General features: G+C 39.1%; 1 protein-coding gene across 1 annotated transcript in view; it reads left to right on the top strand.

Moving 5' to 3' along the window:
* KCNK1 (potassium two pore domain channel subfamily K member 1) overlaps nt 1-25479 on the top strand; it is a 36166-nt gene extending 10687 nt beyond the window's left edge. Inside the window, exons 2-3 of the mRNA XM_030035605.2 lie at nt 19864-20259; nt 22847-25479. Coding sequence (XP_029891465.1) covers nt 19864-20259; nt 22847-23106 — 656 coding nt within the window. The 3' untranslated portion in view covers nt 23107-25479. The remainder of the gene's footprint in view (nt 1-19863; nt 20260-22846) is intronic.
* The last annotated feature ends 1957 nt before the right edge of the window (nt 25480-27436 follow it).

The following is a 27436-nucleotide window of genomic DNA, read 5'->3' as shown; positions in this document are numbered from 1 at the left end:
CATGTTCCACACACTGAACGTATTTTCTGAAGATGTTAAAAATAATTGCAGAAACTAAAATTAAAAGGTTAAAATGTACCACTGAACTTCATTCTACCTGTAGTATCTGAGTACCTCCGTGTATTTAAATTATTTAAAGGCTGTTTAAATCAAATTGGCTAATTAACCTTAAATTCTTTAACAGTAGCTGTCTCACAAATGGTTTCTAAGAGTAGAAATATGAATTGGTTTAAGGGGGGGAAGGAGACCAACCAGAATTAGATATTGAAATGATAGGATTAAGACATACATTGTACTGTTCTTTACTTCCTTTTTTTTTTTTTTTTTTTTTTTAATAAGGAGAAGCTTAATTCTAGTGATAGATGAATCTAGCTTCAGAATTCTGTTTTTTGCAAAAGAATATTCATTTCAGGCAGCACTTAGATTTTGGGACTTAGTTCTTTGTAGTACTGGCTGTATAATATTGCTAGTTTGTAGTATGGTGAAATGACCACAAAATGAATCCTTTTCCCAACTTTTCTGAAAATATTTTATTTAGAGGTTGAATATTCTTCATTCAGTGTTTACAGTAAAGGCACTGCATTTAGTTGATATGACTGTGCCATTAAAATAGCAAACAAGTTACACATTTGCTTCAGCGTGTTTCCTGCAATGTTGGTAAAAGCTTTTCGTTCAGAAATATGCAGTGAGACTGAAAGTATGAATGCATGGTCTGTTGGGGAAAGAAAAATAGTCTGCCCAACAGAAAATTATACAACTACGAAGCCTGCTGGGAATTCTGTCATGAGTGCACATCTGCTTTTGCATCTTCTTTTCTGTAGTAATGTGCCTAAAGGTGACACATGAGTATCCTGAAGCTAAGCTAAACATGGAATTGCAGGGAAAAGGTCTCCAGCATTAAGGAAAAAGGCAGTCAGCTCAAGGATTGTAAAATTTACTATTGTTTCAGAAAGTTCTTCTCCCTTTTTGTTACACACAAGGGTTAAACATATACTAAAACTATAATTATTTCAAAATGTGAGAGGATTTCTCAGCCGTAAGAGGCAAAAGTGATCCTTCAGAAGACCTCAAATGATGGCAGCGCTGGCTGGAATGGGGCTTACGCATGCTTTTACTTTAAAGCCTGCACTGAATTGTCTCTTACAAGACACTTGATCTTTTACTTTCTTTGTTATTTTAGACCTACATGACACACTATGAACACATACTTTGCTCGGTTGAGCTTTTAAAATGTGATTGGCAGGCTTAGACATTGCAACATGCAGTAGTAGTGCCAAAGTCCAGAGGCAAACTAGAGTAGGTATCCTCCGTTGTTTACAACGTAGTTTGAAAAGGAGTTTGTTACTTCAGTCACCAAATGCAAAGGCAAGGCCAAGATTCTGATTTTACCTCCACCCCAATAGGCTGGGATCGTACTATACACAACTTTAAAGAAAGCTGTAATGAAAAAAACAACCTTGTGTTCAGTAGCAATGTGTTCAGTGATCTGCTAAAAAATACATAGCTTGGATGTCTAACTCTTGGGGACTTCATTGGACAGTCCTATACATCTCAATTCATAAAAAGGGAAGAAAAACCCTAAAAATTGCTTGATGTATTTAAGATTAATGTGAGAAGGCCATGAAATCTCTCCTCTGTATATTATTTAAGTAGCTATTTACCCAACTGCGTGCAGTACAAGAATGGCATAGACTTTTCTCTTTGAAGCCTACATCCTAAAGGAAATGAGAAAACCCTAAAGCAAACCAGAGAACTTCCATCTCTTGTAGAGTTTTGGAAGCTCTAGGCTGTATGATTTACTAATGGGCAATCAAATTTTAAACACTTCACAGCATGTCTTGTTACTTATTTTCATGGATATATTTTTATTTAGTATTGGAATGCTGACTCAGCAGAATAGCAAAAATTACTAAGGCTCAAATGTATGATTGTGTTACTATTTGAAAGTCCTAGCTACTGTAAACTGTAAGAGATGCACAGAAATTAATGCAAAATGCTGTATATCATTTGAATGGTTAATAGTCAGCAATTAAGCTCTCTTATGTGAGGGTAAGAGATTGTTTAATTTACCTAAGTGCATTTGTACATCTGTTGAGAAATCCAGGCCCCCATCCTGGCTTCTGGTCCACTGCTGCAACTCCGGTTGGGCAAGCAAAGAACCGTGAACACTAAATGATATTGCGTTGCATGAATCAACAATTCATGTTGATAAGAAAAGAGTAAATCTAAGTGCAAACTCCAGCCTTAGTTCATTATTGGAGTTGTTATGCATTTACATTCTGTCTATCTATAGTGCAAAGATAAATCTTAATCTTTCAGCCATATCTTCTAGTGCAGCTGTTTGTACTAAGTGAAGCCAGCTGAATGTTCAGGTCATGCTTTCTGGGGGTAATTGCCACCTGACAGAATTTTGTATGATGCTTTGAGGAAAATGTCACTTACACTAGAAGTAATTGTTAGCCATGAATCTCAACCAAAGGAAGAAATAGAAACTCTGTCAACATCTCAAACAGAAGTTTGAGTTCCAGATTTTAGCTTTGTATTATACCACGTCCTTAGATGCCATGAGGGAGATGGTGATAATCTTTCAAATTTCTGAACCAGGCTTTATCAGTAGATCCTGAAGCATGCGCATACCGGGAACTCCTTTACTGATTGAAGCACTTTTATTATGTTCAGCATCTTGTGAGATTAGAGTGATATTTCCGTATGTATTTTGCAAAAGGATGAACTAAGACAAAGAGGAAAAACGGTTGTGAAAGATCATGTAAGAGCCATCAGTATCGTTGAGAATAGGAGCCTCTGAATTTCATCTTGCAGTTCTTCACTTCTGCTGCTAGGCTGCGTTCCCATACAGTAAGCTGATTTGCCATCCTGTGGATGCACTTCAGCAGGCTTTCATTTTCTTGCAGTGGATGTTCTTTTCTCTTTTCCTTTAGTAATAGCTTTTCTGCTCAGTAATATTAGAGGAAATTGCAGCTACTTGGATAGGGACTTAGAGAAGTCGTATCAAAGTGTGCAGTACACATTTCTGTATCTTTCCTTCAGTGGAGACTCCAGAAATATTGCCACTCCCTTCTAGGAAATTGTTCAGTTGCGTACTGTGTGTAGAAAACAAACTAAACATCAGTTAATACAGCCCACATAACCTACCAAGTGCGTGAGTAGCCTTTGTGAGAAGGCGGCAGTGTTTGCTCTGCTTTAGCATGCTGGTTGCCTCTCCTTACACCTAGTAAAATGTTTGCTTAGGGTGATGTAAAACAAAATGGGCTGAGCCTACCCAACTGTTCTGCCAGCAGAAGGAAGATGTCTTGGACTCCTGATTCCCACCCTGTGGTCCAACCTTATTCCCTGTGTAGGACTGTTGCCTACTGGACCACAACAGTAAACCAAGTCAGTTTATCAGACTGGGAGAAATGTATTCACTTTCTGCTGGAATTAGTTTGCTCTGAGTTACTGCAGTCAGGTAAATTACAACCAATGCAGGAGGGGGTAGACCCACATAAAGAAAAGGATCTTCTGTCTCAGCAGCAACTCTGGGATTAGATTAGACATTTCATGTAACAGCTTGGTGAAAGCACAGAAAGAATCAAAAATGCACGGCCAAATTAACAACAGATCTAAGAAAGGAGCTGGCAACCCAAGAACATGTTTCCTGTAATGATAATGGATCTGACAATTGCTGGCTGCCCCTTGTAAAGGAGCATTATTTCAAGCAGGATTAAAATGACAGCTAGCAAAGCTGACGGAACTTAACAGGACTCCTCTTTGTTAATACAGATGCCACCACTAAAATATTTCTATCTGGTATACCTCAGGTACATGCATCTCAAGTGGAACTTCATTTTTTTTTCCCACTTGGTAACTAGTGTTATGTGATAAATTGCATCATCTTTGAAACTAGTAAGGAAGTAATGTAGTCATACTGTTGTGTTTAGTTAGTGTAACTAGTTTACAATTTTTGATCATTGATAATTGCAAGAAACTGGATGCGTTCATAGGTCCAGACACTTGCAAAGAAATTCCTCCCTTGAAAAGATGTGTTGACTATCAATTTACACATTGCTGCCCAGGCTCTTCAATGCTAGGCCTTTATTTTGGAATTACCAACCCTTTTACATTCCTCCTCCCTTTATATTGAGGTCTGAGAGATGCCATTTCCAGCATCCCGCTTTCCTTAGAGAGTCATAGGTTGCATCAATCCAGCCTTTTTCGTGTTGGCCACGGTTTGCAACTGCAAGCACTGGCAGGAGGGTGCTGAATGTGAGAAACCTTAGTATGATTCAGTCTTCAGCCTGGATGATCAGTAAGCATTTCTGATATGTGTGCTACCTTATTGTAATGGGATTTAAGGAAATGGGACTCAAAATCGTTGGTCAGTGTTGACAGTCTTTGACTGACATGGTGGATCCAGAATTGTGATTAGGCAGTTGGAGCATTTTTGGTGAATCGTCCTACTGATTTAATGTCGCCTGCTTTCATCATATGCAGGGCTATATTATTCTGTCCCTGAGAGGTCAGAAGGATGTATTTTCACTAGGAAAATCATCCTATAGTTGTAAGAATTTCTGGAAACATCAGATATCCCACCAAGAGACGCTTCTCTAACAAACCGAAGAGAGGTTCACCGTTTTAAAATAAATTGCCATTAATCTAAATAGACAGCATAGTGTTTGAAAATGACACAGCATTTAAGTTGCTCTGTCTGTATCTTTACGTTGCTGGCTACGTGTCTTGTATCTGTAGTTTGCCTTTCTAAATGCTACGTTGCTATTTATTTCTAAATAACTTCTTCTAGATAAGCAAAACCATCTACATTTCATCCTCTTATGAACATAAATAGTGTGTGCAACCACCATGCTGTTCTTTTCCTTTCCCTTTATTTATTGGAAGGACATACAGTTGTGATTATCCTGGGTATCCTGATGCTAGTGTAACTAACCAAATTTATGGTTCCCACAATTAGTGTTTGCTATGCGGGATGTCCTAAACATGTGAATGATTCAGTAGGGCTACTGCATGTATAAAATTTGCTTATGGTTCAGTAAGCTGGTTCTCACAGCAGTTGAAGTATTTCCACATTGGGCCTTGCAAATTAATGTTCTATTTTGAGCATGAAGCTGTGAGTATATTCAGCTAGGCTACACTCAGATGGCAGAATAGCATCGAGAATCATATTTAGGACTGTGATTTAGAGTTTAGAATAAGCCATCTCATCTGAAAAAGTATCTCACTTTGGCCCTTGTGTATTCCAGATGGAATATGCCGCGTGTAAAAGTGGAGACTGATGCACTTCAGTTCTGTGTGGTTTTGTTAGTTGCTTTAGTGATTTTTGCTATTTGTGTTAAATTGATTTGCTTCTGTTTTGCTTTATGTGCTGTTGAATTCTTCATGTTTCTGAGAAATAGCTATTAAAACAGGACACAGAAATAGGATTTATTTGTATGCAAATGCATTATGATGTCTGGTTGATTTACGTATGAAATATTGAAGTATCTTACAAAGATAGGTAAAGGACTATTTGTCTTCCTCTGCCAAACAAGGGAGCTGATGCTAGTAATTTCCCTGAGTTCCACATGTTAAATCGATAACAAGATTAGAAGTATAAATTCCTATTCCCCTGCTGTATCTAGTAGATAACACTTTCTTCCATGTGAGGTTGCATTTTAATGCAAAGATGCTGCTTACAGATTTGATTTTAACTCCACAGCATGAAATGGCCTAATTTTTTAATGTTGTGTGATAATTCCTTACTCCCCACAATACCAGTTTCATTCACTGTTTTCATGCTTTGTTCTTTCTGATGGTGCAATAAAGCAATTTTTGTTTCAGAAGTGGAGGTGGGAAGCATACTAATTTGCAGCTGGTTGTTTCTTTTTATTCCCAGATGGTAGTAAGAACAACTGTGGCTCATTTCAGTGCAAGAAATGATAATTTAGCAAGACTAGATAGGTATTCTTCACTAACTGGATACGTGATTAAAGCACTGCAGTAAGTGCCACTGCAATACATTCAGAGCTTTTTGGCACATCCCAAGGTGCATTTGGGATGGTAACAGGTGCAAATTACCAGTTTTTAGAAACCTCTTCCCAGTAAACTGCAGCAGACTTCACGTGGAGTACCGTCCTGCACAGGTGCTGGGCTCAGCAGTGGCAACTGGCACATCCCTATGGTACATCATGCATAAACGAGGTCTGTCAAGTGGTGGAAGGCTGAAGTAATTGACAGAACTTTAAACCTGTTACAGGAAAATTAGAGGGGGTGGGGAAAAAGAAAGTTGCAGCATGAAATGAAACCATGGTTCCAGACCTTTCCTGGAAAGAAAAAGCTCTGTCTTCTGCCAGTCTCTTCAGAAAGTGTGTATCCTCTCAGCTTCGCTGCTAGTTAGATGCTAAATGTGTCTTAGCTGCTAAAATGAGTTTTTTCCATAGGTGCAGGCTGACATATCTAAAGACAACATCTGGAAGTATTAACTGTTGTATAAGACATATCACCTTTATGCTGTAGTTGAGGTGAAAGTCTCAACGTGCTTTTTACCAAATTAACATGAGAAATAAGAAGATCACTATCAAAGACAAGCTACTGGCTAAATGTAGTCGATAATGTCATCTTCTCTTTCTTGGTTTCTCTGCTAAAACATTGTCCATGTTAAGATTTTTTTCCAACTTTGACTGTTTCAGGATGTGAATCCCAGGAAGAACTGCAGAAAGGCTTGTACCCCTTTCAATACCTTGAAGTTGGTGTTGAAGTTCTTAAGCTTTTTAATGAACCTGTTTCTTTGATTGCATGTTATCTTGGTGATCAGGGACTTTAAAAATCCATTATTGTGGGGAATGCTGCTGCACACGTGTTACTGAACAAAACAGTGCAAAAACTCTTAACAAAAGACCAGCACAAAACTTCGTCTTGTTTTCTAATGTTTCTGAGGACTACAGCTAAAGCTTTCCTAATAAAGTTCATTCATATATCTCTTCTATCAAATTTAAGTTTCTGAGACTCACAGAGTTTGTTCTATCAGGATACAAACATTCATAATAAAGTAGTCTGTTGGTGGGGCCCCTACTTTCATACAGATTTTTGACCATCTGTTGCCTAGTGGGCAAGTAAAACAATAAAAGAATAATTGGAATTTTCCTGGCTGAATTCTCAGAGGAGCCCTCAGGAAGTCTCACCTTGCTTTTGACCTGTTGGTAGGATTTTATTCAGCAGGCTTCTGTCATTTTCATTTTTTTTCTCCCATTTTTTTTCTCCATTGAAAAATGAACCTGTGATAACAGGGAAAATAACCGTTGAAACAATATACAAGTTTCTTTACTTATGCTAAATCTTTGCTAGAGGCAGTTCGAATGTGATGTTCATGTTTTGGATAGGTATTTCTAGAAATGTGCTGTTGTTGAGATGTCTGGGGGTGGAAGGGGGGGGGGGGCACAGAATATCCCAACACCAGATGGACCCTGGTTTGATTGCAGTTTAACCCTTATAGGGTCTTAAGTCCAGGATAATACTAAGAGGAATCAATTTCTAGTATAAAAACTTTGGGTTTAAAAAAAAAGTGCTGTTAACTTTAAAAAACAACAACAACAAAAACCAAATCCAAACAGCAAACCCAGAAATGCATGCATATCTCTTGATTATTGTCTGTGATAGAAGAAGAGCTTGAATGCTTTGCCAGAGAGGTTTAGCAGACCTGAAAAATCTGCTCTTGCAGGATGAGTGGGAAAGCTTTGGCAGCTGAGTGCCTGGAGAACCCAAGCTCTTCCTGCTGAAAGCATGTCCTTTCTAAAGGCATGTTTACTAGCCCTGGAATGGAGTATGTGCCTCACCCCGAGTCCTGCCACTCTTGTCTCACACGTGGTAGGTCCCTTTGTGGTGGTGAGCAATGCGTGCTTTTGTGTAGGAAGGGTCTAACAGTTCCCCTGGGTTGATAATGGCTGTTTTACTCATGCGTAATGTATCCAGGCAGGATTAGCAAGATCCAATGTCAGGTGGTGGCATGAAAGGATGGTATCATCTTCCACTTAGTTATTATCTTTTGAGTTGTATTTCTCTCTGATACTTTTGTTGAGAAGAGATAGTATTGCACCAAACACTCGCTAATGATCATCTCAGATGTGGGAGGGACATACTAATTTCTGTACTTACTCTTTTGTCTGCATTTGGTTCCTGTGCAGTGGATTACATCTTCTGTTGTGCTGCTCTAGTACAACCCATCCTTCTACTCCGCAATATCTGTACTGATCACTTCCTTATAACCGCCCCCCCCCCCCCCCCCCCCCGCCCCATGGATCTTAACTGCTGGTATGGGAATGACTTAATCATTAGCATCACTGCCATATGGTTGTAATGTTTTTCGCTTCATTAAATAGTAACTATGGGTAAATACTGTATAAAACAGCAGTCGCTGTAAATGGTCAAAATGTTACTGCTTGCTAGCCATTCAGTATGCCCATCAGACTGTAGTCTTTGCATCTGGTGTGCATTGCCTTGCATGGTGGCGTGAGCGAGACATGGATGAACTTTCTGATGAAAGGAAGCATAGAATATCTGGGTCAGAATTAGAAAATATTAGCATTTGTTTGGCCTGGCCCAGAGTTATATCTAGTTTCCCTTCACTTCATGGAGCATCCTTGTATGTTCTCGAGTGACCTGTGGCTCAGGTAGCCTCACAGACAGCTAATACTGTCATCGTTCATCTTATTGAGTCGTGATGGCAATTCAGAAACTATAAGTGAAAGTCTTTCCTACAAAAATATCTGGAGCCCATCAGTGAAGTGGAAACACTTCATGTATGGGGAACTGTGCTTTTTTGAGCACTCTGGCTTGGCCCTGCTGAACATGAGTGCAGGAGCTGATTGATGCTAGAGAAGTGCTGTTAAACTTTGATTTCAAACGCTGAAGGCAGCTGAAGTCTGCCAGATTTCTTGGCACTGCAGTAGTGTTTTGGTTCAGGTAAGAGTGCACTGCTGAAACAAATCTCCAGGTAGTTGCCACATCCCCCTTTTGGTTCACACTCAGCTGTTACTGGGCATCCAGTCTCTGCGAACAGAGTAGAGCAAATCTGAAGTAAACCCTGGCTTCCCTGAATATAATGATGAATTTAGGTCCATGCTACCAAGTATTCCACTCTATGGATCCACATTTACTGTGCTGTAATACTAATGTAAACAAGGTGACGATGCAATTCTTTTTTTTATTCTTTTTTTTTTATTTTTCCCCCCTCATTTATTTTCTCTGTTGCTATACTTTACATTCTAATAGTCAAAATAATTGGTTCTGGGCAGGAATTTGCAGATACTTGATCCTTTAAGTAATATGATCAAATGTTGCTTTTTTTCATTACATTCAGATGAGATTTTTAGAATAAGATCTCAGCTTCTGTTGCAACCAAACTATTTTCATGTTTTAAAGGACTAGTTTTGCTGACAAGCCCAACAACACAAAAATATTTTCTTCATCATGACATCTTGCAGTTTCTCCTAACGCCTCTGTGGGACATGAAGAGTATAAAAAATGATCACATTTTTTTAAATGGAAAATTACGATCTATAAATATATCATTACCAGGGGTCCCCCAGCACTGACTGCAGCTATTCTCTTGCTGATTGAAATGACAACAGGGTACTTGTTTTGTCACTTGAATTTGATTGAAAAATGTTTTAAACATGCATTTTTCTATTAGTGTTTGTGGATCATAAGAGCAGCTAACTCACAGATGGAGCAAAGCAAAGCTGTTTTTCATCACAAGAACATGGGTTTTTTTCCTAGTATGAAAAGACATGTCTATATTTTAATCTCTACATGGGAGAAAATATTTATAATAATTCATAGGAAAGTATGTCAGAATATGAAGAAAGAAAAGATTATTTTTGCTTTATTGTCATTTGTCCTGAATATTAAGGTGACAACAGTTCCTCCTGCTGCATAATTGGTACAGAACAAAAAATTGCCTTGGGAAGACATGCCCAGGCCACAAGGTCAATATTCCCAGCTCCTATATCTCACGTTTATATAGAGAGGTGCATAGCAACCTTAATATGCTACAGGGTACAGAAATTTCTTCTCAAACAGACGATTCTCCAGCATTGGCAGCTGGGTTGGAACAAAGGCAACAACCATCTTAACACATTTCCTAGCTAGAAAGAAAAAGAATATGCCTTGGAGATCATAGAAGTGGGTTAATGGTAAACATGAATAACATAAGGATTTCCGTGCCATAATTTTGGAATTATAAAATGGTTTTTGGAACTCGGGAGCTCCCAGGACTGCTAAGCTGCAGAAGAAGGACAGCATGTATTGCTCTAGAAAATTGTAAGTTGACTTACAATTTCAAAAAAGATACAGGAGTTCTTGTTATAAACAAATGGTATAGTAATTTTTGTATAGTTAAGAAAATAAATAGATACACAGTGTATGGGTTTTATTCTGGTCCCAGTTGTTGAACTCATCATGAAAAGACCTAGTACACTTTCAATTTTCCTTGCATAACTAATGGCTAAAGGAGAGCCAGTAACATGCCCCAACGGCAAAGAGGACTGATGGTATCCTGGGCTCCATTAGGAGTATTGCCAGCGGGTCGAGGGGAGTGATCCTTCCCCTCAGCACTGGTGAGGCCACACCTGGAGTACTGGGTCTAGATCTGGGCCTGGGCTCCCCAGTACAAAAAAAGATACGGAGCTACTGGAGAGAGTCCGGCAAAGGGCCACTAAGGTGATGAAGGGACTGGAGCGTGTCTCCTACGAGGGGTGGGAGAGACTGAGATTGTTCAGCCTAGATAAGAGAAGGCTCAGGTGGGGAGCTCATCAATGTATATAAATATCTGAAGGGGTAGTTTAAGTAGTGATGATGCAGGTGGCATATGGATGCTGTTGTGTCGCACACTGCCCAGTATCATCTCATTCTTTTCCAACTTTCCATTTGTGTTCTCTGACTGCCTTATATTTTATACGGAAGTTTTATGTTTTGAGGGCAAGGAAATATTTTTATTCTGTTTTGGTAGCACAATAAGTATACAATAACTGAAAACAATATAAACAGTAGTGATATTTATTGTGGGATATATGAAATACTTCCATATGAGTTTCAGTTTAGTTTTAAATATTTATGTATTAAGTTCTAAAGGCTTATTACATTTATTTAAAAATATAATATTATATACACAAATTATTTGTTAAATACTGATTTTTTTTTAAAATGTATTTTTATATGGGTAATTATTTTATTTCTATTGAAATGATTTTCCACCAAAAGTACCACCCTGTGCATAGGTCCAGGTCAGTAAGAGCTTTTGCTGTCTCCATGTGGGACTCCCAGAGAAGGCATGGAGTTGGGATTGGGTTTATTGCGGGAAAGGGGATAACTTTTCAGGGGGCTGAGAACGTGCTCAGTAGGAAATTGGAATCATTACTACTTCTGCTCCTGGCATGAGCTGCTGGGTTTATTTATTTATTTATTTTTGATTAACAGTCGCCATGCTTTCTGAACGTGAATGTGTTACATGTCGATACGTAGCTATATCCACTGTCACACTGGTTATTTAGGCTGACGCAGATCGTATTAGTTAGAACAGGGACTGAACATCAGTGTTTTGCTAGCGCTGGTACAAATCCTTGGGCAGTTTAAAGAACACCAAATACAAGACCATAAAGCAAGCTGTTTATCTCAATGTATTCACATAAATAGTGTGGAAGTATCCCTTGTCCTCATACAAACATTTTCCCCAGTTTCATTCATCAGTGTCCCCTTTTCCCAGCATCTGTGGATGGAGTTTCTAGCTTGGTTTCTTTGGGCAGGTGAAATATTGCTTCCTGTACAGGAACAGATGTGGCAGACTTTACAGGTTTTGCAAGATATAAATGTTCTGACGTACAGCTGTTCTGGTAGAAATTGGTTTTGAAACTACTTTGAACATAGAAGCCAATATATCCATGCCATTGGCTTGTTTCTTGGGTTCAGATGTTGCTGACAGCCAGCCAAATTACTCATACAACCTTATTACTAAAATGACTATGTTCAAAGCCATTTCAGCCTTTTTTGGTGCAGCAGGTGACATTTGTGAGCTGATTATATGAACCTGGTCCTTTCCAAGGCAACTCCAAACCTAGCTAGCAGGACATTGATTCTGAGGAATTAGCAGTCTTTGGCTTTGATAACTAATGGCACCAAAGGACAGTCTCGGAAGGAGTTGAAACCATGTACCATTATTAGATATATGCAAATCAGTGTGGTGGAATCTTGTTTGTGTTTTGGGTTTTGTTTTTGTTTTTTAAGAAGTCCCTTGACAGTAGAAATTGGCAAAACAAAACAATTCTATTCTGAGAAGTGATTAGGTGAGAAATCATTATGGAGAAGATCTAATCCTCATGGTTAATTTGTTTAAATATGTTTTACCATTTTTATTCTAGTGAGGTTTGAGGGTTATATTATTATTGAAGGGAGCTGCAATAGCACCATACTAAATTAATTCAACTGGAAGTTTAAATCACCCTTACTGGTGCTGCTGTGTGAGGATGAACCTAATGAATGTTTTCTTTAGTGGCAAAACTGGTTTAAGAGGTTTCTACCACACCCTTCTTCACCTCCCTAATTATGCCAGTGCAACTCTTTGAGGGCTGCACTGCAAGCTTTTATTAGTGAAATGAACTAGGTTTCAAACAAATCTCCTCCTCCTCACTTTCCCTCTTTTTTTTTTTTTTTTTTTTTTAAAACCCAGATAATTTCATCAATTCAGTTTACAGCACCTCTTCCTCTACTCTCCTCCAATGCACAAAAGACCAGTTCCATTAGCTCAACTGAGGAGGTAGCAAAATGTAACATCCAAATGGATTTCCTCTGCTTAAAAATGCCTATCATAGTGGAATTTTTCCTCCTCCTTTCTGCCATATAGGGTAGCATATCTCAGCCTGGCTGGAAATCAAATTCTCCAGTTTGTTTAACGAAACTGCGTTGGTGAACTTTTAATTTGTACCCCTTTTTAACATACAACTCTGTTTTTATGTCTTGTTTTAATGGTATTGCTGTGTCTCAAACCTCTAAGAGTTCTGAAAAGTTTCTTCTAGCAGCACAATGCTACTGTTTTGCACATTTTTAGCTATGGACCAGTTTTCATGTCTGTTTACAGTCCTTTACATTCATTCTTCTATCTGTATTGCAGGGAAGAAAGGCTTATGTGCAATGGTGTGCTAAAAGGCTGGTTAACTACCTGCCTATCAGTCATCTTTAAAGCTGGTCCTTCCCAGTACACAACCTATAGAAGTAGAAAAAGCAAAATACCTTTTCTGAAAGAATTTGATTCTGAGCAGATGCTTTGGCACGTGTAGATATGCTGCATAGTATAGCATATCTTCTAATGTCTTTCATTCTGTATGATAGGTGACCTTTTGCCTGCAAATTTATGGCCCCGTCAGTGGCTGTACTTTACACAAACTTCCTAATCAGCTACTTCAATCATAATGTTGTTGGTCTGAACTCTGCAGGGCAAGTTTCGGATCACTTTGGTTGCTGCTATGCTCTTCCTTGCAATAGAAAAAATACTTGAGACTTGCTTGTGATCTCTCTTACCACACAGATCTATTGTCAGCTGACATTTCCTTTTTATCTTAGAAGATAATAGACCAGCTATGAAGGATATCTTTCACTGTTAAACACAGTGGAAAATATCAAAGGTTTATAAAATAACAGTGTAGAAATTATGTAAATATTATCATTGACCTTCATCATCATCATATTCCAGTGAATCATGTTACGCTTGGGATGAATGAAAGATTTTTGCATAACTTTAATATATAGCACATGATTCACTTCATCTATTGGGGCTTTTTGAGATGACAAGCAGACTTAAAGGGCTGACTTGTCTTCAGGGACACTGACTCAAACCAGTAAAGGGATGAGCGCTCTTGTTGTGTTGTGCCACCACGTTGAGGTTGCATCTTATGACTCTGCCATCTGAATGGGTGTGTTGGGGAGGACACTGGATGTGCTGAAGATGACCCCCTCTGCGCCCTGAGAAGCTCAGTGGTGCCACATAGGGCTGGTGGTATTGCAACAGCTCACCTGGGGCAAGGGGGACCTGAGGGAGCAGCGGCTTGACAAAACCCGTGGTAGGACAGAGGCAGAAGAGCACCTGGCAGGAGAAAAGAGATGACACAAAACCATTAACTGTTTACTTCATGATGGGAGAGGAGTGAGCTTTAATGCTGTGGATGGTGGTCCCCATTCGTGGGACCCCAGCCCATGAGAGCAATCACGGAGAGCCGATGCCCTGGGAGTGTAACGCGGGGGCAAGAGAAAGAGCCAGTGCTGCAGCCTGCATACGCACCTTCCAGCCTTCACCACCGCAGCCTGGGAGAGGCTGTCTGAGGGAAACTTTCGAGGGCTGTGGCACTTCTGTTTGCCTGTTGCTTGTCTCACCCAATGTCAGATCCATTTACAACATTCAAACATCTGCCCTTCAGGGCATCCTCCGGGGAATTCTGTGTGGAAGTCCAGGTTGGGTTATCACAACACAGAATTGCAGCACCTCTGCACTCTGGCACTAAATGCTCGATTCAGGGTCCTGAAAGACCTGTAATAAGGCCACTGTTTCGTGACAGAGAGGACTAATTAATGAGCTACAGGAGGGACTGAAATGTGAAGAGGCAAAGCAGTGATGATACAGAACTGCTCAGATTGGTCAAAGCAGTATCTGAGAAGGATGAAAGGAGAAAACACCCAGTGCCAACAAGTGTCATGCTAACACAGGTTGGAAGGGTAGCGTGAAATGCTCGTATGCAATGCTGGGTTACGAGTTGGACATTGTTGTAAGCTACCTAGAGACTCTGGAAAACGAAGTGTGATGGTATACAAAAATGGTGGGAGAAAATAAAATATATCTTACCTGGAATACAATGATCAATTCTGCATATTTCTCTACAAAGTGATCTAACAGGAACAATTAGACACAGGTGACAGAAGAGAAAATAACTAAAAGAGGAACTTGTGCAAGAGGGATACAAACCACTGAAAAGTATAGAAAAGTCATGACCAAGCCTTTTTAGAAAGATGTAAGAGCGAAAGACTAACTTGAAAGACAGCAAATGGAAGAGTAAATATTTTATGGAACACATAATTGACCTGTATAACTCACAGCACTAAGATCAATTTAAGAAGATTTAAGCATTTAAAATTATTTTTAAAATAAGCACTTTTGTAGACTATAATGACATTCAAAATTACATCAGAACAGATAAAGACATTTTGTATATTTATGTAAACTTATAACAGTAGAAGTCCTCCAAGTCATAAGAGAGTAAATGACTTTCAAGGAAAAAAAATCTCCTTATGTGAACAGAACTGAAACCCTACTGTCTATATCTTGTGGGGTTTTGCTCTTTGTGTGATCAATCAAATATGGTCTGTCTCAAGACACTGAGATAGATGGAGCATTGATCTTATTTAATTTGGCAAATCCTGCTGGTCTTCTGCATGGTTTTTTTCTGTGAGCTTATTTGAAGGAATGGTACCTCTAAACCATGAATAGACAATAGAAGGGATTATATGTGAGTAATATCCTTTTATCTCTGGTGTTACTTTGCTTTTGAGTTTGGGCAGGTTATCTGAGGGTTTGGTTTTTCAAAGGTCAATGCTTTTAAATGGGTGATTGTTATCTGATATTCGCGTTATACATATGAAAATACAGCATTCAGTAAATCTTGTCTGTCTTCATAATCAGTAATACATGTGTTCAGATATGCTACATGGGCAATTTAATTCTAGTCACCCGTAGCAAGTCTCCTTGATAGAATAAAGAAATGTCTTCAGAAGTAGTCCCCTTTTTGTGAGCATCCTTTTCTCATAACAAAAAGAATATCTTAGGATTGCAGTTGTAATGCTTCTGAACATGGTAGTTTCCACTGAAAAAGGCAAATCAGCATACATTTTATTATCTATTATTTATGTAGAACTAGCATGTCCTAGGTACTTTACAGAGGGATTACAGAAGGGAATTTCCCTGAAGAGGTTACAGTACAAAGAAGCTACAAACAGGTGCAGGAGCAGAGATGGGAGGCAATAGAGTGCAAGTGTCTGAAAGCTGACATGGAGTATCTCCTGCCTCGGATCTGTAATTTCCTCTCTTTTAATGTATGGCTGTGTTGAGGTTTTTTTTAATTACTTTTGTACAGTGATGACTAAGATTATAGTCATTGTCAGGAAAAATCACATAAAAGCAGTTTCATACTGGGAAAAAGTATGGATCTTTTTCCTCCCCACTTGCCATAGCCTCATAAATTGTGACTGGTTTAGTTCAAGTTTTTCAATATAATCATTCCCAAGCAGTGACTCTGTGTCCTGAGTAGCAAGCAAACATTGATCACTCATCCCTTGTTTTTAGAAGATGTCATCCTCTTACTGCTGCTGGTTTAGTGGAGCATGTATTTTCTCCTCAGTCTGAAACTATCAATGCTCTTTAGTATTATAGTTCCTGTAATTGTTAGCAGCTGAGGAGCAGATACACAATCCCCTCGGCTATCCCTTAAGTGATGTGACAACCTCACCAGAACAGCAGAGCAGACCTTCGAAGGTAGCACCTGCTTCCAACATCTCAGCTAATTCTGTGAATTGGGAAAATTTCTGTAAGGGTTAATCAGGCAGGCTAGTCTCAGCACCCAGTTTAATATAACCTTGTTGCAAACTTTCCTGTCTTTCTCATTCTACACTTTCCTCTGAGTCTGGGTGCATGCTGTGTAGCACCTGGAAGTATAATGTCTGTCCTTCAGAAGGAATTATGAGAGGAGTATTGGAGAGGTACCAGAACCCCTCCTCACCAAGAAGTGAGCTGATTTGCTGCCTGGGTCAGTGCAGGGGCTGGAATTAAATCACCATCAACCTGCTCTGTGCATAATGAACCTAGAAATGTGTGAGATTTTTTTGTATGCATGATACAGTTGTTTGGGTTCAAATTAATGAAAGCTTGGATTAATTGTATAGTGCAAACATATATTAAATTTAGGAACGTGGAGCTTGCAAGGGACTTTCTAGGTCTGCAAGTTCAATTTCTGCTTGTCATGTATGGCCTCTTGATATTCCACCATCCATAAAGGTACCAAGCTTCATCAGGCTCCATTTTAAACATAGCTGAGTTCTCTCCCTGGTACTGAAAGTGGATGGCTGCTCCAAAACTCTTTCTCTGAAGCTTAAAAACCTTTTTCTAATTTCTAGACTAAATTTATTCATGCTACATCGAAGCTATTTGTTTGTGTGGCAATATTATTCTTCATCTAAAGCATTTCTTTTTCCCTTGGTAGTACTTGCATGCTGATGCATTAACAGGGAGCTAGTATATCACTTTTCAGCCTCCATTCAGCTGTACTGAGGAAGCCAACCACTTTTATCTTCCTCTCATAAAATAGTCTCTATTCCCCTGATGGTTTCAGTAACCTTTCTCTGCTCTTCTTCCAGTGTGAATTCATTCTTTAAGCGTGGATATACAGAATGACGTAGATTAGTCCAGATGAGGTCTGATCTGCGTCTTACTCGAATAACACACCTCTAGTTCTGCTTTACTGAAGACACCTTGATGTGATGGAGCATCGCAGTTGTCTTTTTTTGTGTTTGTCACATGGGGTCAGTTTTAGATCCCCTAGGATCTACTCGAAACACACATCTTTCTTCTCTTCCAAACTTGGAGTTGATTGCCTCTAACAAAATGCTTTTAGGAAAACTAAGCAGTGGGGGCTGGTCCTCATATGAATGTGAGATAAGGAAAGATAGAAAACAGAGTAGGAGAAAATGGTTAGTTCTTGAAGTAGGGGGATGTTACAAGGATTGTTCCTTGGAGGCCTGTGTTGGGGCTTGTGCTGTTCAACGTATTCGTAAATGACCTGGAAGAGGGAGGTAACAAAGTTTTTATGGTAAAGACAAAAAATTATTTGAGGCAGTAAAGGATGATGGAAGAGCTGCAGGGCAACTGGGCAATAAAATGGCACTTGAAAATGAGTGCGGATAAAATGTTAAGTCACAGTTTCACATATGAAGTGATGGGATCTGCACTGGTGGATCCCCAGATACCTCTGAGGAGCAAGATCCTGGGGTTTGGATAGACAGCCCCAAGAAAATATCAGCTCAGTGGTAGTCAGAAATGCCAGTCAAATGTCCAGCATTATTATGGACGGAGTAGAATACAAGGTGAGAAACCTTCTCTGCAACTTCATAAATCTGATTCAGCTGTGTCTGGCATGCTCTGAGCCATTCCGGTTCTCTTATCTCAAAGTGGCTAAAGCAAACAGAAGGTGAGCAAGAAAAAAAAGCCATTAATTAATACGATTTTCTGGGGCTTGAAAGACTGAGCTTGGGTGAATTATTCATAATGTCATTAAAATTCAAATACAACTGAAGTTTCCTGTCGGGTTAGCTAACACTGAGAAACCACACCTCATGCGTTTCTTCTCTGAAACTTTGTACGTTGTAATGATAAGATGTTTTGCCTGTCTTTCATTTTCTGGAAGTGTCTCTGCATCTTAAATAAAAAGAACATTTCCTGTTCTTACTCTGCTGGAAAACTTAAAAGAGCAATGCTTCTACTATTAAATTCATTAATGTAGAGGGGAAATCTCTCATGTTCACGTAAAACCTGAAGGGGCTTGCAGAGCAGCTGGTTTCACAGGGGGGCAGGCAGGGGGTTCCCAGGAGCCCTGAGCCCATTCCTCAGGGAATGTCTGCCCGGTCCAGTCCTGCACTGGGCAGACAGGGTGAGTGCAGAGTGAGCCCAGTTCAGAGATCAGAAGCAGCTTAACCTGGTACGCACTGGGGTCTGCCTGGGTTCCTCGAGATAGCTAGTTGCTCTGGAAAATGCCTCATTGTACAGCACTAACATGACCTGAATGAGCTGGCAGACGTGGGGCTGCAGAATTACTAGGGCCTGTCTGCACTTGCTTGGTTTGATATCAGTGTAAAGACTGCCCAAACTAGATTTCAAGAGATTTCCTCTTCCTTGCTGCAATGAAAAGAAAATACTAGTTTTTTGGTTGGCAAGCAGAAGAAAGCATTCCTGGTTTATGCTGGATTTACTGTTCTTTTCTGTGCCTATGATTTGCATTGAGAACCAGGCTGTCTGGCATAGCGTGCTTTGGCAGCATAGCTGCTTGCGCTGGGTACAAGTGTAATTGCACGCATTTGTGCAATTGAGATTGCTGGCCACGATCAGCCTGTACACCAGTGGATACATTCCTGCACTCTGAACAGATAACTATTGATACTTTTGGTGTATAAATGACTAGGCAAAAATACAGCCACAGTGGTTAGATCGCAGGAGTCTTGCTGTGAAAATGTTTGTTCTGCTTTTGGATCTCTTTGGATTATCATCTGAACACCTTGAGGAAGCATGGAAGTATATAGTGTGGAATGCTGATTATAATACTTCCATGTAATTTAAATGATTTTCACAAAAGCTCTTGGAGTGTTTTACTACAAAGTAGATGTAGGAACGTTTTTCTGAAGTATAGATTATTCCACTTGACAAGGTAGGTAAAAGAAGTTACATCACTTTGTAAAACTAAACAGAAAGGTCAGCAGGAAAACCCAGAATAAAACAGAAATTTCATGGCATAGTTTCCCACTCCTGACTAGGCATTACTTCCTTCTCCAAAATAAGCATTTATACAATTACTTCACAATTTTGAAATATAATTCTTTTTTTTCTTACTTGCTTATTGCTAGTACTTAAGCTATGTTTGCCTGCTTAAAACTTTGAACAGCATTTGTTAAAAATAGCAGAATTCAGAATTAGCAATAGTGAAGCATTTTTTGTTCCTCACACAACGTAGCCAATGTCAAATTGGTACCTGAGCTCCCAGCTTTAGCTTAACCTATGCCTTCTTTGCTTTGTTCCAGGTTATGGACACACAGTGCCTTTATCTGATGGAGGAAAGGCCTTCTGCATCATCTACTCAGTCATCGGGATCCCGTTCACACTGCTTTTCCTGACAGCAGTGGTACAGCGCATCATTGTATATGTCACCAGGCGGCCTGTACTGTATTTCCACATTCGCTGGGGCTTCTCCAAGCAGGTTGTTGCAATCATCCACGCTATCGTCCTTGGCTTCATCACTGTCTCGTGCTTCTTCTTAATCCCAGCAGCAATATTTTCTGTTCTGGAAGATGACTGGAATTTTTTGGAATCTTTTTACTTCTGTTTCATTTCCCTGAGCACCATTGGCCTCGGAGACTATGTGCCAGGAGAAGGCTACAATCAAAAATTCCGAGAGCTGTATAAAATCGGAATTACATGTAAGTGTCAAACTAACTAGCTAAATAAAAGGCATTTTATAAAAAAAAAAGAAAAAAAAAAACCCAAAAAAACCAAAAAATCAGACTTTCCCTCCCCATTCTGTGGATGGTGATTGTTTTGTGAGCTGCCAGCTAGCAAACTGGGCATTGTAGGTAGCTGTGCAAAGAGGAAACCTTTAAATAAGGTCAGTTTCCTTAATTATGAAGGAAAACGCTAAAACCAGAATTCCATTGTGCTAAACCATAGCTGCTTACTCTCTTATTAATAGTAGAAAAAAATGCTCACATTACTGTTATGAAAATGTTTATGAGCATCTTGGGCTAAGATTTCAGTGCTCGCAAGAAGAGCCAGGAAGATGATCCTTTTAACCTAAGGCCATCTTGTAAGGTGAGATGACAGGAGAACAGAGACAAATCGAGGAAATGAGGCAGAATAGCAAAGTTTCTGACTCCAGTTGTAAGAGAAGGTAGCTGAAGCTGGCACTGGTACATACTAGCTGTCAAAGAGAGACAAGCAGACTGAGGTAACTGCAAAGCAAGACCATGAATGTTAAATTCAAATTGTTAAATTAAGTTTGACACAGAAGAGAGGCACAGTGATCAGTGATTTGATCAAAATAGAGCTAAGAAAATTATCTTTGTGTTGGCATTCTGAATGAACATATGCTGAGGGCAATATTCTTGTGTGACAGTGTTTTGAAGCATCCCAGTTTCTGATACGGCTTCAGTCTGCACAGTCCTGGGTCATCAGACACCACCAGTTAAAAGATCTGAATGGCCAAAACAAACCTTTCCTGTCAGGTCCTTTTCTTAGCTAGTATGCACTTGTCTGTGCTCCTGTGCATGATCCAGCAATCTTAATGTAGGCAAAGTGTCCATAAATTTGGTTTTGTGTTTTACCTAAAAAAAGATTGGGCCTTGAATTTTCATTCCTTGAAGCAGGGTCTTGAACTAGCCAACAGAACACTTTATTGTGTCCTCCTGCCAGGCCTGTTCTCATTGCAGGAGATTTCCCCCTCTGCCCATCGTGTTTCTCTTAGCAGCAGTAGCTTTTAATGATTACCCTGCTGATCTACAGAGTTGATTTGGGCATGCTAAATGATAAAGTGAATGGAGAAAGTCATGCATAGTAAAGACCTTGTAAAACAATTCTAGCCATTCTGAAAACTTAAAATCAGAAGAAAACATTATGGCTCAGATGATTCTTCTTCAAACTTTAGAACACCTAGGAAATAGATTGCAGGAAATACTAAAAGGAAAAAGTAGCTTTTAGGCAAAGTTATGACCTTAGAATATTTAATTTCAACAGTTTTTAAGGTCATAACTTTTAAATTATTCTCTTTCCTTTCATGTGAACAATTCAAGGAACCAAACAGGACGTATAAAATGTTTTCTCTTGCTGAACCTACATTTTCTTCAAGGAAAGTTTTGGAGTTCTACATCAGAAAATGCTTAATGAGTGCTACAGGCTTTTCAAGACTTTTTAGGAGAACACAAGTCCTGTTCTAAATCAAGTGGTGATCAGCTGGACTGAGTTTCAGAGATAATTACAAAATTCTCGGTGCAGATTTATAGATGGCTTTTAATTGGCATAGCTTTGTCACTTCTTCCTTGTGTTAATGCATAGCTCCCATTTGATGTCATGAGATTAAGCTTAAAAACAATTCATAAATTTTAGCTGTAGTGCTGATTTAGGTAAGTACCTGGTATTGCAATATTGATTTAATTGTGCTCCTGGAAGGAAAAGGAGAGTGCTATTGCCAGTGAATAATCAGTAACTACAGGTGAAATATTTATGCCTTTAGGTAACAGAACAGTGACCATATGTAGATTATAATAATTAATCTGTGTTGATCTTTCAGCACATTTAATGTTCAGCCTTTGGATGAGCGTGTTGTACTAATAATTATACACTTAGCTTCTGCTTGATTTACTCATTGAAATGATAAAATATTCAAGTAGTCATTCTCATTAAATTGTAATGATCAGTAGCAGGGATCTAATGGAATGTTGAGATTAAGAAATGCTCATTTTAACACCTTCCCTCAAATTCTAGATGCATATGTTTGGAGAAGAAAAAGAAAAAAGAGCACAGTGGCCTGTTAACCATGTGAAGCTCTATTTCCAGAAGTCTCGGGCTATGAGAGCTGACTATTACCTTTAAAAATCAGAGTCAGTACACCACCAAAGTCATCAGTAATGCTATTTAAGTGACACTTCCAAGTTTGGATGGTTTATGTATGTTAGTAAAACCTTGCAAATAGTCTTCAAGGTGTCATGAGATATAGCAACTTTGTCAGGTTTGTAAAGTATCAGCAGTAATTTTACAGTAATTAAAGCCACTAGTGTTACTTTTTTCATTGTATGGGGTCTTGTTGATTGTAGAGTGAAAAAGGAAAAAAAGGATTTGACAGTCCAAAGTGAGTTACAGAGCTCTGAAACTGGGTCATAAAGAAAATTAACATAGTATTCAGACATGGTGGGGGTGGGAAAAGTTACAGGGTTAAAACTCTTCCAGCCCCACTTAATATGTTAATAATTAAAATACTTTTTTTTTTTTCTTTTTTTTTTTTTTTTTTGTACCCAGGTTATCTGTTGCTGGGCCTTATCGCAATGTTGGTGGTTCTCGAGACTTTCTGTGAACTCCATGAGCTCAAAAAGTTTAGGAAGTTGTTTTATGTGAAGAAGGACAAGGAAGAGGACCAAGTGCATATAATGGAACACGACCAGCTCTCTTTCTCTTCCATCTCAGACCAAGCAGCCTCCATGAAGGACGATCAGAAGGCCAATGAGCCTTTTGTGACTTCCCAGTCCCCAACTTCCAATGACAGCTCTCTAAACAATTAATACAGGGGTATCCATGCCATTGTTTTGGTGCATTTATGCTACTTACCATAAGAAATAGAACGCCTCATATTTCTTTTCTGAAAATAAAAAAGCTGGAAGGTTGTGCTACTTTAACAAGGATTCATCACTTCTGACACAGAAAAGACTTCTGGGGAAAAATGTGGGAAAAATGTTTTTCCCAATAGGGAAAAAATGTACAATGTGGCTGGGAACATACGGCCATTTTGCTTGAGGGATAAGGAGTTAGGTGTACGGCTTTCAGAGGCGCCAGAGAGAAAGGCTTGCACAAGCAACTTCATCCAACATCTTTAGGAGAGTAGGCCTTCCCTGACATCCAACTCATCTAGTGGCACACCCCATCTTACAACTGGGTGACATAGCAAATTTTGGGATGTGCACTTTTGTCAGCAGTGTAGTCACAGATTTAATCTAAACACACCAAATATTTTAATCTGGAAAACATTTCCAGAGCAATATCTATAGATCTGCTGGAGAGGGGAGTATCTAGATTGTCCCTCTATTACCCAGTAACTTGCAGGTGCAAATAATAATTCTAGGAATGAAGAAACAAGGCTGTGGTCCCTCCTTTGCCCATGCCATTTACATTCAAATTTCCTACTTCCTTAAAAGGTCCCCTAATCACAAGAAAAATGTTGTCCTGAAGAGAGTGTGCCTTGAGTCTTCCACGCTGTTTGTCTTTGTGTGAAATACTTTTGTAAACTCTGAGAGATAGCAAGACCAATTCAAAGTGCTGAGCGAGATGTGGTTGTAGGGAAGGGAGATGGCTGCATTTCAGTCCTCAGCCCTCTGAAATGGGCAGGAGTAGATTTTTAGCTATGGGGAATGGAATAGACTCAGCAAATGCCACAACTGGCATTGTGATGTGCTTATGGCTTTCTCCTAGTAGAAGGTTAAAATCTGTTCAGCAGCAGCAGGACTCAGCGCTATTTCTTCCACAGTGCAGCCCACTGTGTGCTCTCTGCAGAGCTGATAGGTGAGCAAAGGAACAGAAACAGTGAATTTGAACGTAGCCCCTTTGTCTTCTTTTGCTTTTCTAACTAGTACTCAGAGCATTTTGGAGGAGAAGGGAATGTTTCAGGGCAAAACAATTTTTCAGTTTTTCATATGGCAAGAAAAAAGGAAAAATGTCACATTTGGTTCAGATGGAACCGAAATTTTTTCCCCTTGGGAAAAGTCACTAAAAAGTCAAGATCTCGCTCAACTTCTGAAGCTGGAACCTCTTTGGCTGTAACAGGAGAGGTGTTTTAGTCCAGCTACCAGTCACTGTGCTGAATGCAGGGATCTCGGGAGTGAATTTCAGTGAGCAGGACATGAGACTTCAGTGGTTGTAGTACTTTCTCTTCTGGCCTTAAGAATCTATGATATGGGAATCTTGATAATGCTTTGCAATGAACAAAAGATCTGGAGCACAAATAGCCATATTAGGACAGCCTCCCACATAGGAATAGTGTAGAGGAGAGCCTTTTCTCTGCAGTGCAAGCATGCCAGATTGCCTGTAATTTGGCTTTTAGTGTTTAGAGCTGAATAGTATTTTACTGTAAAAGAAAAAAATGCAGTGTGTCTAGATTTAGCGCACGTGGGAAAAATACTTGAAAGTAAATAACCCAAAATATACTGTGTTTGAGCTTAATTATAGCTAGCATCAAACAGATTTTGTATCTTTACTGGAAAAACTTACTTTATGGTTAAATCAGCTGAAAGTCTTCAATTAAAATTTATATTTATAGAAAACCAGAGCTAAAGGCTTTGGTTGTTTTGGGTTTTATAGATTAGATGAGAGCATACTGTGTTTGCATGTTCCCAGGAAAGTGGCTATTTTTATACTGCTTAAGTTAACACAGTTCTATTTATAATGAATGTTAACCAATATATATGTACATATATACATAAATATATTTATATACTGTACATATATCATAAGTCACCAGAGTTTAACAGACATAGGAATGGCATTTTAGATGTTTTTTTTTCCCTAGGCTTCTCTTTATACAGTCAATAATTGAAAACTATGGCATTAAAATGATACTGACATAAAATTAAGAGTACTGTACTACAAGAAACATTTATACAGTTTTTTTCAGTGGAATTTTATTGATTGTTTTCAGTACTTTAAAATTCAAGATTACTTTTAATTTCATGTAACATTAAGCTCTAAAGGATATGCACAGATGCTAAACAATATACAAAGTTAATTTTGCAGCGTGTACACAATTGGAAAATGTAGACACGTGAAATGAAAGCACAGAATTCAAAGCAGAAGCGATAAACTAAGCAGTATACTGTGATGTAGGTGAGTATTTGTTATTTTAAACTTAAATAAAAAGTCTGGCTTTTGCCTGCCTGCACTGTGAAGTGGGGAGTATTTTCTTTAGTGGTGTGTGTACGTGCACATACTGTGCAAAAATCCTGTCTGCGTTTGTCAAGATTATGCATCCTTTAGTTAGCCTTCCTCAACTCAAGGAGGGATCACTAATGCCAGAGTGTGTTACCTAACCTTGATATTAATTGTAGCTTAGCATTGTGTTGATTATTCCTATAAAAAAAAGCATTCCAAAGTGTGTTTGGTTTTGTTTCAGATGCTGACTGATTTTAGCAAATAAAAAATAGTGGCATAACATTTATCTTGTCTTTATAACCTAACTACTCCAATATTTGAGGAAATCTGAAAAACTGTCATTGCAGGTTATCAGTACCACTGATGAAAATAATGGCCTTCATTTTCTACAGCTTTTACATCTTCATGTGAAGCCAACACACAAGATCAGAGTAGTTAAAACTGGAATCCAGGTTAGAAGGAGAAAGATTATCGTGCAAGAACCTTAGTCTAAAGCGCATATCTTTCCTAGAGGCAAACTGTGAAGCAGGTGCATGTAAACCCAAATGGAGAGCACAGGTCATAAAACAACGGTGCTGAAACTAAAGTAGCAAGAGGGAGTTAGAAATGTGAGCAAATTACTTACACAGAGAAGAGAATTGTCTGGGTCCTATCCTCACTCTCTTGTCTTCAACTGATCCAGGCATATATCCCATTAATAGCTTTATTCCCACGCTACAGCTGACATTTGCCATCTTCTCTTTGTCTTTCAGTCATTAAATATAAATAAATGTGGTTTATTATTACTTCAAGGGAAAGGACTGGCAGGCCACTAAGTTGTGTTGGGGGAAAGAAAATGGAAGAACTCACTTGAGTTTTGATCTTGGAGCTGAGTGACAGCCATATTTGTCCCTTTGAGAACATGTCCTCTTCCCTAAGAGTTTCTTCCCAAAGTTCACAAATGGCACCTACTGTGGGTGAACGCAAGACTTGCTGAAGGTTGAAATGAGTAATTTTCTGAGAAGGTAACTTCAGAGACTTGAGTGGTTTGCAGCTTTAATGCCAGCGCTACAAAAGTTACCTACTCAGGTATTTATGTCAGAGTAATTGCATAAGAGCAGCAGTTCTGGATTACATGAAATGTTTGTCTAGCCCATTATTTTGTCTCTGACAATGGCCAAGAGCAGACATGTGTGAACATGTGTAAGGAGAGGGCAAGTGTGTAGCAACAGTTCCCCAGAATATTCTAGCTCCCAGCAGTGTGCAGCTCTGCATCTATGATAGTATCTACCTAGGAGGTGTGGAAAGTCAGTGGAGGCATGATGTGTATGTACAAGACGTGCTACACTGATGTACATGCTCTCTGTTTTGGTCAGTAAGAGACTGTCCTGCACAGGATCAAATGAAGATTACCTATTACTTTCCCACAAAGCAGTTTCAAGTTAAGTGCTTTGCAGTAACCAGGTGGGGTAGCATTAACACCCATGACTGCATGGGATGGTATCCTGAAAAGGGGAAGAAAGGCAGGGGAAGGCCTTTTACACACTCGTACTTGGACATTGCTGTCCTCTGGGTAGGTAGGATCATACACAGAACCTGTTTGCTGATGCTAAATCTTGCAACTCCACATTAACATTTGCTTTGTAAATAGTAGTCAGAAATGTACTGAGATGAACCATAAGTTGCTAAAAACATTACTGCCCTATTGGTATTCCATTATTATTCATTCTTCTGGATTCTGCTTTCTACTGAAGCAAAATAAAGTTACTATAACTGGAAGCAGTGTTATTCCAGATGTGCACCAGTACAAAAGAATGGGGTTTCTCTGCTCTGCACTAGTAACTTGTTATTGTAGTGTGTATCAGGAAGCTCCTAGATACACGCTTTATTTTTGCTATCTTCATGTTGCTTCTTTCAAACAGAAACAGTAATTTTTGAAATCACAGTGACTAGCTCTGCAAATTCACATGCTTGCTAATTCGTATTAGGTACTTG

This window comes from Aquila chrysaetos, chromosome 13 (genome assembly GCF_900496995.4).
Source record: "Aquila chrysaetos chrysaetos chromosome 13, bAquChr1.4, whole genome shotgun sequence".
Lineage (NCBI taxonomy): Eukaryota > Metazoa > Chordata > Aves > Accipitriformes > Accipitridae > Aquila > Aquila chrysaetos.
The sequence above is the reverse complement of the archived record's forward strand: the minus strand, read 5'-3'. Positions and strand labels throughout refer to the sequence as shown.